This window comes from Semicossyphus pulcher, unplaced genomic scaffold, assembly GCF_022749685.1.
Source record: "Semicossyphus pulcher isolate SPU_LCO1_2020_fin unplaced genomic scaffold, fSemPul1.0.p SCAF_11, whole genome shotgun sequence".
Classification (NCBI taxonomy): domain Eukaryota; kingdom Metazoa; phylum Chordata; class Actinopteri; order Labriformes; family Labridae; genus Semicossyphus; species Semicossyphus pulcher.
The window spans coordinates 22,476,665-22,491,248 of NW_027211615.1; the positions used below are offsets into that span (position 1 = coordinate 22,476,665).

Below are 14,584 nucleotides of genomic sequence, written 5' to 3' on the forward strand. Positions count from 1 at the left end.
ATTGATTCAATCCTATGAATAAAGGAAGACCGAGTTACTTTGATGTCATTATCAGTGACAATGTGACATAAATCTTTTTCAATTTCCTAAATCAGAATATCAATTTAAGTCACATTTTATCGATTAATCAATGCCTTTAATCATGCCTTATTTTAAAATATTTTTGTTGCATTTAATGGCATATTCATGAATTTATATTTTTGATTTATTTGTTTGATTTTAGCGCTTTCGTTCCTCCATAATCCTGTAGTTTTTAAATAGGTTGGATGTTTGGTGTCACATTTCATGGCAGCATTTGATCACTTTATTGTGAACACCAATTAGTGTATTTGGTTGTTTGACTGCACTCTTTGGGCTGCGATAGCATATTTATCTATCATTTTATCTTTGGTTATTTGATGCAGGTATGAAGCTTTGCATGCTTGTGATCTGTTTTCTGTGCGTATGTGATGGTTTTACGGTTTTACACAGGTTTCTGGCGAGGTTACGATTTGGGCTGGTTTTCAGTTGTAACTGGGCCGGAAGCTGTCGATCAGACCTGGCAACACTGAAGCTATTCACGCTAACATATCAACTAGATTTTATTTTAGGTTTTAATCTCCAGCAATAGTGTTAGCAAGCAAGCTTAGCTTAGCCAGCTAGCTGTAACTGAGACAGCTGCATGGATTTATCACGGTTGCTTAGTAACATAAGCTTGCTTTGTCACATTAGCTGATAAAGTAATAAGCGAATTAAATGCTAGCCAATTTACCAGCTAGATTAAAGCTTTGAATGAATGAGCTGATGTTATCCACTCAAGACAGTATTTACTTTGTTAGCTAGCTAGCAAAATGTAAAACAAGTGGTTGCTAACTATATAGCAACACCTATTCCAAGTAATTCATGAGGACACATCCTTTATACAGGGGTATATGCTAATGTTTGCGTCAATCTTTGACTGAAGCTACATTTTTATTCCTCTCCAGCATGACTGGCTTCCTTGCAGTACCAATGTTCTCAAATCCAGCTCTACTTGCACCGTAGAGAATTTTTAGCGCTTGTTCTTTGATAACCCGGGTCTGTAGCCACTAGACTGTAACCTTGGTACTTGTAGTCTATATCTGTTTTGCTGACGAGCATAAACTGTAAACCTCCTAATATACTGCAGTTCCCTGCCCCCCTTCGCTTTCGCTTCTCCTACCACAGGCCTCCAAGCTGTTTGCCTCTCTCTCTCTCGGTCTCTCTCTTGTTCCTCCTCCTTGTCCCCTCTGTTCACTCAGGTCCCTCTGTGATGGACCAGTGGCCGTCCTGGGACCTCTCTCTCTCTCTCTCTCTCCTGGCTGTCAGTGCCTCATCCAGACGTAGATCTGGATCACGGTCCCCTTGGAGACTCAGCCTCTCCTCTTTCTCCCTCTCTCCCTTGTGCGCGTGTCATCCTCTCTCTGTGTCTCTCTCCATGTGTTTGTTTGTGTCTCTTATCTGTGCGTGGACGCTCCTGTGTTTGTGCAGTCTGTCCTCTTATCTGATTTTTCTTCTCATCTTAATCAACCATGTAAGGACAGCAAATATCGCATCCTGAACAACTTGTAAAGGCCCCTGAGGCAAATCTGATTTCTGATTCCGGCTGTATAAATAACTTGACTAGACCTGACCTGCTGTCTGAATTGGCTGTGAAGCGATGCCTGGCGAACACTGTGGCCCTGATCGCTCTATACACTGCTACACATGCAAAGAGACGAGACACAAACTAACTAAGACGGCTTTACAAAAGCAGTATTATAAATGAACCTCTGCAGGTCTCTTTTAAAGCATCGATATAGAGCTGAAAAATGTAAATACTAAGAACAAAGAAAAATAAACTTCACACTGTTGTCTTGTTTCCTGTTTTTAAAGCACTGAAAGCGTCAGGGTCAAAATACTTTTCTGATCTTCTGCCACATTATGATCCGTCCAGACGTCTGGGACAGCTGTTCGCACTGTTCCCAGGGTTAATACTGAACATGGAGAGAACCACATACTAGAACAATATCCTGCTCTTATTCTCATCTATCTATCTATCTAAAATCAAGTAGCCGAAATTGTTTTGTAACTTCCTTACTGAAATAGCACTCGCTTTTATTGAAATATAATTAATTCGTTTATATAATTAATATAATATATTAATTATTATATTAATTATAATTATAGAATAATTAATATATTATATAATTAATTAGTGTCATGTATTTAAAAGCAGAAAGAAAGTAACAAAGGAACCAAATACTGTGCATAAAGGACGATGCTGAGTGTGAACAAATCGAACAAAATAGTTCCTTTCATGTGGGGGCGGGGTTCATTATAAATGTTTAGCAGGGTCTCTGTACTCTAAAGCTAAGCTAATAAAGAAAGCAAAGATAAATCAATCTGTGAAGACTAAGTGGTTGGGTTTATTTATTTATTTATTTATTTATTCGATGTGAAATAAATATTTTTACCTTCAGCGGTGAGTGAAGGTTATATGATTACCTCCATTCTTCTGTTCTTCTGTCCTCCTGTCCGGCGTCCACATTTGTGTTTCCTTGTTTTCTGTGACCAACACTTCTCAGAACACGCTCACTGTGCTAATATAAAACTCTGCGCACACATTAATGCTCCCAGGAGGATCGGTGGTTTGATTCCCATCTCCTTCAGCCTACACGTCAAAGCGTCCTTAGGCAAGAACCCCAAACTGCTCCTGAAGGCATCGCCTGCGTGGTGTGAATATGTGTCGATGACTACTTGATCAGTTGACCTTGGCACAGAATGAATGTATGAAGTGTGGTAGGGTGAATGCTGACATGTAAAGTCCTTTGAGTTGTTGGAAGACTATGTAAGAGCAGTCCATTTAACATATACCTTTAAGTTAGCATCACCAAACGTGTTATGTCTGTCTCCTGACACATTTGTTATTCATGTATAATATATCACGTACCCGCCACGAGTAATAAAAGCTATCTTGGTGATCCTTGTGTGATTTGATCCTGACTAGAGATAGGTCGATATGGTCTTTTCAGGGCCGATACTGATACCGATTATTAGTAGTAAAGGAGGCCAATAACCGATATTTGGAGCCGATATTCATTTGCAGTAAAAGTGAAAATATTGGCGTCAAAATTTGGAATAATACAAACTCCAACACTTAACTTTGTTTAAATGCCTTTAAGCATATGTTTATTAAACAAACAAACAAAAAGCGCAGGGAGTTCCCAGGGTCAGCAGCATCTCTTATAAAGTTAACTGAAAATTTAATAAATAAAAAGTAAATAAAACAAAGTTAAATACAATTTGCAAAGAAATGAACTTTTTCTCCTCTCCGCCGTGTGTGTGAGCACTCTGCACTCTTATCGGCCGTCGGATAAAAAAAATTAAAAAAATTAAAAATTAAAAAAATTAAAATTAAAAATGGCCGATAATCGGTCGATCCCTAATCGGGACATCCTTGCACAGTATTGAGTATCTTTCCTAAAGTAAGTGCTAACATTAAACTGTAGTCCAAAGGTAGTAGGGTTATCATAAACAAAGCTTGGGGAGCAACTACTTACATGTAAATGCATTATATTAAAGATCACTTTTATTGCATTCTGTTACAGATAAAATATTAAATTACTTATTATTCCAAAGGGAGTATATTGGAATATATTCTTAATATCCGTTTTGTTGCTTTATATTTTTTCGCCTTTCACGAATGTCTTCTTTTGCATCTTTCCTTCAGGTCGGAGAAGCTGTTGGGACATTTGAGCGCCACTTCATGAAGAGTAGGACGCTTACATGGAGCTGCATAAAATCATTTATATTGAACATGTGATGGTCTGTGATCATGTGATGTATCATAGATACGACAAAGTAAATACGTATTCATTTAAAAAATAATATATTGGATAAATACTTTTGAGTCGTATGGCCTGCTATGTCAGAGGGAATAAGTAGCTTTAATAGCAGTGTTTTTAACGGGTTGTTACTTATTCAGTCAGGGATGTTTAATCTTACAGAGAGCTGCCACCATTACTTCCTGCCTACTTTTGTAGATGACTATTGTAATATTGTTTTAGGCACTGTCTCTTTCGCATTAACCCATACACTTATATTTGAGTTTTTTTTTCTCTTATTCGCTCTATAATTTCCTTTGGGATTAATAAAGTTCTGTTTTATCTTATAACTACTTTTTGATTTTAAACTTTGCTGCATTTGTATTTTAGTGATTGAATCCTGTACATTTCAGTAAGTATTGATGATGAGTAATTTCTTTCTTTAAAACGAATACCTGCACACAGTCTATATAAATCTCTATATCTTTTTAACCTGCAGTGTTTTAATCCTTTTTTAGTAACAAGCCTGGATTACTTAATCCCTGAAGATTAGGCTTGGTACAAGTGGTTAGGAAAAACTGTGATAGCCTGCACGTACCCGAGCGGTATTACTCTTTAAATATCAGACTGCAGCTGAGAGATATTCAGCAGCCTCTCGACTCACAGGAGCAATAAAGACAGACACGAGTGGGACTAGGGTTTATTACTTTTAATCAATTCAGCTAGCTACAAAATGTCCACCACTTCACACACTGACAGGATACAGAGAGGGAGTCTTTAATATTACATGCGTTGAGGACATCAATCTCACGGTTTAACCTATTGTGTCATTCAGGTTTAGGTATTTAATCACCTTACTCTAACTACTCGGCATTTTGGCGATTTGGTGTGCATAGCTCTAAAGTACAGAAGCAACAAAAAAACCCTTTGAATGTATTTTTTTGTTTCAGAGTATAGTTACTGTTATTTTATACTATCATTATTTTTACCAATAACAAACCACACGGGGAGAATAAACTTACAGATACAGTCTTCTTATAAAAGTAAGGTCTCTCAGAAATATGCGTCTTTGCTTTACATTGCAAACGTTTATTTTTTTTCAGAGCATCCAAAACCTATGTTACAGTACACAACCAGTCCTCATCTTTCAGCACATAGTCAACATCGTCATCATTGAACTGCATAATCATTTAGAAAACAGGTCATTTTTTGCAATACAACCCCAAGTCCTCATATTTTTTCATCTTGAACTCACTTTTTTGATCCCTTTTGCATTATTTTACAACGAGATGGTCACAGTCGGTAAATATATCGAGACAAAAAGAGTGGCACTATTGCAAACTTGCAGGAGTATGGAACGATCAACTGTGTCCTAATACTGAGCATGCGTTTTGTCAATTTGCTACTGCCATGTTATCATTTTTTATATATATTTTTCAGACAGGTTTTATTTATAAGACTAAAATCTACCATTTGTCATGCAGAGAACGCACAATTCACATCACTTGGAATGCAATGTCTAATACAGCTACAGAGAGTCTAGTTGCACATTGTCTAAACAGTAACTCAGTATGATTGCAATGAAGGAAAATGTACCAACGACTGCCTTTTGATTGTAAGTGCTCTTTGCAATCCCTTTCGTCTGTATCGTCGCTCAGTAAATCCCTACTCATGTTTTTCCATCAGTCTTCTCCCTTTTGTCGTGACAACACCAAAATAAGGAGCATGACAGTAGCCTAAATGGAATGACACAGTTTTACTAAGACGATACTGAGATACTGAAAAGGAAAAGAATCAAACAAACAGCTTGTATAGCATTCCTATTATATACTTGTCATCCAGAGCAGTGTACTTTTAAATATATATATATATTATATATGATATATATTATAATATATGATATATATATATATCGATAAAGAGAATAAAAACTTCACAGGTGAGCTAGAGAGCCATCAAGTCAGCACTATATACAACCTTTGGAAAGAATGATATACGGAGTATAAGAAATCATCTTTTTACGAGGACAATCATCTTGAAAAAGCTCGACAGACGACACACAGAACAACATTTACAATGGGGAGGGGAGGTGATATGTGCATGTGTGCAAACCTAGAAGGTCAATACCATGATGAAAGCATGTCAGCGCCTGACGACGTGCGGCGCGGGAAGCCCACGCTCTGATCTCGGAGCGTTTAGCCACTGCCCAGCATCTTTGTGGCGCGCTGGTTGGCCTCGTCAATCCTGGTCTTGTTGGAATCAGCCTGGGAGGAGGAAAAGAGGAGGAGGAGGAGGTCAGTTTGCTTGTTGTGGTTATTTTTGTTGTAAAGTTAAAGAAAGACTTGTTCGATAGTGTTTAAGCTTTTGGATTAAACTTAGAATGTTCTGCAGTGAGAAATATCAGTTCTAACAGATTTAAACCTTCGTAATTGATATCAAAACTTATTGGTACAATAATAAAAGAGAAACACATCAAAGCCTTTTTGTCCTTTAGGACAGAAATGTCAGTGTTGTTGTTGCACTTTGGTTTCCAGCAGTTAATGTTAAAAAACAAACTACTTATAATTTGTGTATGAATCATCTATAGGGGCCGCTACTGCTAATAAGATCCCACACAAATACAAATGAAGGAACACAGTTCTAATTATGGTTTAGATTAGAGCTCTCATTTGACCCCAATGTTCTCAACATGTAGTCTTATTAGAGAGAAAAAAAGGTTTTAACCAAATGTCCCTCGACCAATTAAGATATTTGTGTTCTTGCTTTGATGTTGCTGTTTCAAATATTTTGATGGGAAACCCATTTTTTTTGCCAGATAATCTTTAATAATAAAAATAATAATAATAATCTCAGTGGAAATGTAATTAAATGTAATTAATTACAAGTTAGATAGTTAAAATTAAAAAACATTGCAGTGTTTAACCTTTGTCTCTATCTTTATCTTCTATAAAGCTTAAATACCACAATAGGTTAATAATCTATCATGTAAAATAAATGAATAAATATAACGGTTCAATAAATAAGATAAAAAGATCGGCATCTCGTCATGTGTCGTACCTTCTCCATGATCCTGTCGATCTGGCGGTTCTGGGTGTCGATCTCGTTGCCCATGTCCAGAGCCATGTGGCGCAGGTTACCGATGATGCCACCCACTTGCTCCAGGTTCTCGTCCATCTCATTTTCCCGGGCATCGTCTGTTACCCTAAAAACACACACACACACACACACACAAGGGCAGATTTAAATACTGTGACGTCTGCATAAACACCAGGCCACACCGGCACATATTGCCACGTTGACCAGGTTCAGGGAGGAGCTGCCCGGTCTGGGTGTGACGCTCTTATCCGTATTTCACCTCTGATCTCTTTCTTGTCTCTTAAAGGCCTCGTGTCTGACCTCAGACCAGGCATCTGGACACTATGAGGACTCTGTGCACAGGAGTTACTCCCTCTTGCTGCTGTATTTACTGCCTATCCTATCCTATCTCTCTTATATGTAGGTCTCATAACGTTCTGCTCAAAATACTATTTAATGCCCGACACACAATTTAAAATCATCATTAAAAAGTAAATTTAAGAGACAAACATTGAATAGCAAACCCATTATGGACTGCAGTGATAACTAGTATCCAATTAACCTAAAAGAGTAATACTACCTCCAAGAACCATTTTGTTTTCACTGGGTACAAAAAAAAACAATTTTCACACTACAGAGATTCAATATTGCTATAGGAAAGGAAAAGGAAATTACTAACATTGCATTAATAACAGTGCTGATTGTGAAGAAAAGATCCAACTATAAAAACAGAAGCTGAATTTGAGTGAATCGAAATGATTTCTGGAACAAGAACGATGTATAATAATGCCCATAAAACCTTTTCACTGTCAGTAGTCGGAAATGAACCCTTCATCCTCTACAAAAACAATATACACCACTCTCAGGAGACTAAAATCACCATCAAGTTGACTTTTAACTTTTGCATTAAGGCTTAGTCAGCTTGTTGGAAATGTTCACAGCCCTGTGCACCTACAGCAGTATCATCTCTCACTGTGAGAAATGATACTGCTGTAAGAGACAAAGAAATAATGGCTGAAGAATTAATTAAACTCTTGACCTCCTCTCTGCCTCCCCTCTTCTCTAGTGTCCTTTACACCTACCCTGCAGACTGTAAGCTAATGTCAAATACAATCAAGCTGACATTTTAGTGACCCACTGTTCTTCGACAACAGTGTTTTTCAGGCAAAGTTTGTAACTAGTATTTTTAGCGCCAACACCGTCATTTGCACACCGTCAAATCAGACGAAAGGGTCTGCAGCCATGCTAGCAACACTGAGAGGCCATATTCCAATTGCGGTAGTGCTTTGAGCTAAATGCTACTGTTAGCATGCTAACACTGCCAGTTCAAGACGGAATTATTACGCCTCTGTTACGTTACGTCTTCTATGTAGAACGCACGGAGGCGGAATGGTGGGGCGAAGTCGTTCCGCCTCTGAGCCGGCATCGGAGGTAGTAACAGAGGCGAAACGGCGTCTGTGTAAACTGCAGAGCCGGCAGGGCGGAACAGCGTACGTTTTGCTTCCGCAACGCCGGAACGCTAAAAACACAAAAACACACACTGGGGCGGCTTCACGCCGGCGTTGCGTGGTCGAATGTAAAATGACAAAGGTGGCATGAGGACGGAGCTTCATTACGGCGCTGAGGCGGAACTGCAGTGTAAAAAAAAAGCTACTCCGTCAAAGGATTATTAAAAGACGTTGGACGTTAGGTCGGTATAATGTTCACCATCTTTGTTTTCTGTGTTAGCATTCTTACATTAGCGAATTGTCACTAAACACTGAAGCACAACTGAAGCTGCTGGGAAGGTTTTCAGTTAAGCATGTGTTTGCTCATGACGAAGGTGTTTGACTTGATGGTGATACTGGATGAAACGTGGGATCATCAAAGCCCATCCTGACTTATTGTTTAGTTTGATCCATGCTGGGAAACACCACATTCCCACTTTACAACTTCCAAATCTGTTGAACACCCACATATTTTTTACATTTCTACAACCCCAGTTTGTACTGCAGGCTGTCTGATAAAAAATAAAATTCTACTGCCCAAAACTGAGATAAGTCTGATGACATCTTTACAGGTGCTGGAACATGCATTGTTTGTGTGCTTGTGCCAAGCTAAGCTAAGCGTCTCCTGACTGTAGCTTCAGCTAGTGTTGCATCAATCTTCTTAGCTAACTCTTAGTAATAGAGCAAGTACGTTTATTCTTCCTAATGTCACACCTTAGATGCCACTCCTTGTACCATGTTGCTTCTGTCTTTCTCTTTTGTTTGGTTCAGCTCTAAATGTTTGGACCACCTGCGCATCTCGTCACCTTACATCACCTCCCTCTCCCTTACCACTGCATTTTAGATCTGAAGTGTCCTCGTACCTGCGGATGAAGCCTCCACTGATGGCCATCTGTTCACGCTCGTCGACCACGCGGGCGGGCTGGCTGGCCACCACGCCATCTTGGTTGTTCCCCCAGGCCTTGCTGGCTCCGCTCTTCATCCTGGCAGGCGGCGGCGGCGAAGGTGAGGAATGAGGAGAGACGGTTACTCAACAGGTAGACTCGACGTTTCATAGTTTACCTCAACCAGGCTGGCTTCCCATTAGTCAGAACTACACAGAGAGCCTTGGATTTGAGGTAGTGTATGTGGCGTGATCAGCCGACACAAAGGTGTTATTTGGCTTCATGCATCCAGCACATAGATATATGGTGGGGACTAGACTAAGTCAAGCAAAGCATAGCAGGCATGGACTGGTTGGTAGATAGGGTTTGGTAAGTACAGGCTCATTCTGTCGTTACACAATGTGTGTGATGTTATATCCTGTAGGTATATAACATTCTGTTCAGAATCAGGCACAAGTCACATCTGTCTGATTTGTATATGCATGCGTTTTAATAGCTTCAACATGTGGTATGACTCAGTATGTTACCTTCCTTTGTTTTTCTTACAACCATGACAAACCCCACCCCAGTCCCACAGTTAAATGTCCCAGTGTGACAGAGAACAGAGAAGAGACGAGCTTGTGGCAGACACACAACATAGAGTGTACAGGACTGTCACATTGTTAGGAGGGACGACGATTAACGTGGAGAACAAACTGCCAGATGACAAAAGAAAACGAAAGAAAACAAGAAACTGGAGTGAGTTAACAGAGAATAACACCTGCTGTAACACCCCCACCTCTGACCCCACCCTCGCTTTTAATGTCACCGCTTTTCTTCCAGGTTCAGAGGTCTGGACAGGCTGGGAGGTCAGGTTGCGGTGAGGCAGAGGAGTAAAGAGTGTGATAAGAATTTGACACCTCAACCTGCCCGTCAGAGTAAACGCATCTGATTTGGCACGAAAGGTATCAGATAAGAAGGTAAATTTTTCTTTAGATGAGGTTTTAGTGAATTTGTGTTTCCAGAATTTTAAGGCACTTTTGATGGCAGGACAGGTTTCACCTCTCGAGCATTTTCACGCTGATATTCCTGAGATATAAGTCTCATTTTGTTTTTTTTGGTCAAACCAAAGAGCGCTGTGTGGTTGTCTTTTAGCTGTATCAGGGATGGCGATTTCTCAGCCTCCTACACTGCTTTATTAATAGAAATGGACTGAGGCGAGGCTATGCTTGGCTCGCTGTCCCTGCTGACACACACCAGCGTGGTAAACACACATGCTACCCTTGTCTGAGTCCGTCCTTTTTGTTCCTAGTTTGTTTCCCTTCACAGCTTTTTTTATTTTATCTGTTGCTTCTTAATATTGTACATCCTCTCCTCTCCTCTCCTCTCCTCTCCTCTTGCATCACGTTCTCTGTTGCAGTTTGCTTCCCTGCAGTCTCAGAATATATATAATGCTTTCCTCTAATCAGCTTTGCGGCTAATATGAGATGATTTGATTAGATCTTATGAGTATTGCACATCCCATGGCAAAACGGGAACCTTTTTAATTCATTCGCTGACTGCAAGTTGAGCTATGCACCAATCAAAATGCCCCAACGGTGGCACGAAGACAGACAGAATCAGAGGGTATTAGTAAGCACAAAAACTACAGGAGTCAGCTAATTCTGATCATCAGCTTGCTGAAGGGATTAAAAAATGTCCTAGTTTATATGATGGAATTAAGTCTCCGTCTTTGAGTGGTGGAAATATCCAACCGAAACCTTTTCCTTTGTCTTTCTAGTGTCCATCTACGTGTGCGTTCAGTTTGACTCAACTTCCCAGCAGGCTATCATGCCACTATCTGATATGGCTGACCTACATGTGAGTGAGTTCCCTGCGGGAGAGGCAGCTTAGCGAACAGTAATGTTGAAACAGCCAGGGCCAGATAAAAGGGAATTTAGCACAGCACTCTGCAGGAGAGGTGGCACTGCAGAGAAACTGCAGCAGAACCAGAGGGGGAGACAAGGCTGCAGCAGGCTGGATCACCACGCCGAGCCATGTAAAGACAAGGGTACCACACAGTACATGCGCAGTGGCATGGTGCACCCATTTACAGAACTAACATGACTACATCCCTGAAAGCATCTCACTGCGCATGTGTCTTAACCCAGTTTCCAGCTCTCAGGAACGACTCTGTTTTTCTCCGTTTGCTTTGAATGTGACACACTGTGTCAGCTCTGTCTTCTTGTGATGTGTTCACTGCCTCCTTTTAGCATTGATCAATTAACACTTCTGTCTCTTTTAAGGGTCTGTTTAAAGCTGAATTAGGTTTTCCTCTCATATGTTTTTCTTCTCAGATAATTAAGAATTTTCCGAATAAGAAAAAAGATCAAATTAATACAAGTATCTTCTGTTTAATCCCCTTTTACCTGAAATAAGCCACCAGGCTTTTAACTGCTTCTGATAAATCAAACAAAAAGATTCGTTCATCATCATTAACATCATCAATGTCACCTTCATTGTTAATATCAGCATCATCATATGTTGCAGTCCTGTTATGAGTTGCATTGTCATGCATGCATGAGCATTCAAAGGGTCATGCTCGCCAGTCATTCCATGTCATTGGCGTTTTGTGGTTCAAAGTGGTGGTAAGGGGAGAGGGTGCTTAGGGGGAAACAGAAAGGTCTTGTTGCCTGCAAAGAGGTGAAGATCTACTAAATGTTAGAGCGGTGTGCTGGTGGTAGAGATCATGCAGATGAGGAGAAGTGTCAAACAGTTCCGGACCAGGCTGACCAAAGGCATTTTGGGACTAAGATCACCACACTTCCGGCAGGAGTCAACACATGGAATGATCAGAGTGCCAAGATGCTTCGGGAGCCACAGCCCTGCTCTTTTGGTTGAATCTAAGCGATTTAATGTTTGTAAGGCCGTTTATAATTATAACCCGATAAATAATTTCTGGAGGAATCAGCACAAATGTTACAAGTGAGACTTCTAACATGCACCTGCATGTGCTGTTGATGACTCGCATTATAAAGGTCTTTGGAGAAGTGGAAAGCTTCGAGAACAGGGCACTTGGAGAATGGCACTTGGTAGACGAGTGTTTAGAGAGGCACTTATAGATGAACCATGGCCTTGACTAAGTGAGGAAGAGCTTATGTGAAGGACTGGACTTTTTGAGGATGTCTTTAAAGGATTTGGGTCTCCCAAGCCATTTGCACACGTCTTGTTGGACCGTGCAAAAGCAGCAGCACAGAGATAAATACGTTTGAGCAGCTATGGATTCTGGGATACCGTATGTCTGGGGGGCCAATCGGGGAAAACGGCGAGAACAACCAAAAGCTGCTGCATGTGCCCGCAGTTATCCACAGTGTGTCGGCGTCGTCTGAATTTGCATCAAAGTCAAACTGAAATTTAAATTGTGAAACCAAGAAGGTTTTGTTTCTTCTACTGCAGTGATAGCACCTTGTACTTTAATGCTCTACAATGGAGCGCGACCTGTGTTTTGATTGGTGCAGCATCTTTGGGTGCTAAAAATAGTTTGTAGTATTAGGCCCTTCCAACAGACACACAGGTAGCTGCTCGGCTAGCATAGTTAGCCGATGCTTAGCTGCAGCTGCGCTTTGAGTAACTCGCTGCTGCGTGTTTTAACAGACTTGTTGTTTTGGACTGAAAACCAGCTAATGTCAGCTAAACTAGCTTCCTTCTATAATACAAGATGTACACGTCACTCAGTTTGTTAGAAGTAATATCTGTTGGGAATCAATGCTAACACTAGCATGCTAGGCTAAGTTACTTGCACTCTCCGAGAAGGAGCTACTTATGCTGCCTTCTAGACAACTGGGAAATTTCCGACTTCCGGTGGTGAAGTCGGGGTAAATGAATCTGCTCTGAGTTCACAAGTGGGAACTCCGACTTTGAATGGCGTTCCATAGCTATGGAGGTCGGAAAAATGCTGCGTTCCAGACTTCATGGCTCGGAAGTTGGACATTTCTACTGGGAATTCTCGAGTTCCCAGTTGTCTGGAACGCAGCATTAGCCTAGCTTGCTAGCTTACACTTTCCAAGCAAATTACAAACTTAACAACCGGATGGGTCCTCACAAATGTAGAAAGTTATAAAGGGACCGACATCTTAAAATGCTAACTGTACAAGAAGCAATCACAATGGTTATGGTTGCAGTATCATTATAAGTTTTCCACAGAAGATAAGCAGAATTCAAATTTCAGCTGGACTTTGTGTTTGTGTCTGTGGGAGATTTAAAAGCACGCCATGGCCTCCTGTGTCCACCTCGTAGAGATGCGAACAGGGCAGAGTCTGGGTTCTTTTGAAACTGGAGCAGAGCGGACTATTGGCTGATGGCCATCATGATGTCACTTCTACCTCGATTATAGTTTGACTCCTTAGATATTTATTCTTATTTTTGAATGGCAGGCAGGCAGGCAGGCAAGCAGCACCTACTTGTTACATGGACAGGAGCAAAGACCACAGAATTTCCCTAGATCGTTCAAATTCTTTTCTGCATCCTTCATGTCCTTATTGATTTGGTCCATTCCCTCCTCGATGCGCTCCAGTTGCTCTGATTAAACACAAGTCATTTATCCCCCACAGAACGAAGCACGAGAAGAGAGGAAAGAAGGAGGAAGAGGAGAGGAAGAGAGAGATAAAGAGAGGACAAAGGAGAGAAGACAACAACTTCAGACACTCACTGTGACGAAAGAAAGTAAAACAAAAAAGAAAAGAAAAAAAGAGGAAAAACTGGACGCCACCACATATGTAAAGAACCTTTGGGGCACGTTGTCAGTACCTACTTGTTACATGGACATATGAAAAGCCCACAGCATTTCCCTAAATCTTTTAAATTTTTCTCGGCTTCCTTCATGTCTTGGTTGATATGGTTCATGCCATCTTCAACACGATCGAGTTGCTCTGGTCAGGACAAAGGGATGACAGTAGTGGAATGAATTTCATCGACTTATTGACAGAAATGAGTCATGATGAGCAGTAAGTGAGTCAGATTTGTACTAAGATATGTATGTGCATTGTGTGTAAGGTTGGGAGATTAGGACTAAGTAGAATTGAGAGCATTGATTTGGGGGTGGGTGTGCACTCACAGAAATTTGGGGCAGAGAATAAAAAACGCAAAATAAATGAATAAATAAATAATGACAGAGAAAAGTGTTCAGTTGAAAGTTAAAACCTTTCAACGTTTTTCAGGGGAAAATACGCTTTCTAGCTGAGACTTTATTTCATTCTCACTTCTGTATGCTCAAAAGGAAGCTAAGGTAAGCTGTCGCGTCGTTTATCCTAAAGAATAGAGGAAGAAGGAGCCTGGCTCTGTCCAATCTCTGTTCTGGATCCATTAAAGGGAAGCAGAG

The 14,584-nt window shown here is 40.5% G+C and overlaps 1 protein-coding gene across 1 annotated transcript in view; it reads right to left on the bottom strand.

Annotated features, from left to right (window-relative positions):
• Positions 1-4,497: 4,497 nt before the first annotated feature.
• The window catches only part of snap25a (synaptosome associated protein 25a), a 34,137-nt gene continuing 24,050 nt past the window's right edge, over positions 4,498-14,584 (bottom strand). Inside the window, exons 5-8 of the mRNA XM_069683536.1 lie at positions 13,668-13,785; positions 9,229-9,348; positions 6,861-7,005; positions 4,498-6,067 (exon numbers count right to left, since the gene is read on the bottom strand). Of these exons, the coding sequence (XP_069539637.1) occupies positions 5,999-6,067; positions 6,861-7,005; positions 9,229-9,348; positions 13,668-13,785 (452 nt within the window). The 3' untranslated portion in view covers positions 4,498-5,998. The remainder of the gene's footprint in view (positions 6,068-6,860; positions 7,006-9,228; positions 9,349-13,667; positions 13,786-14,584) is intronic.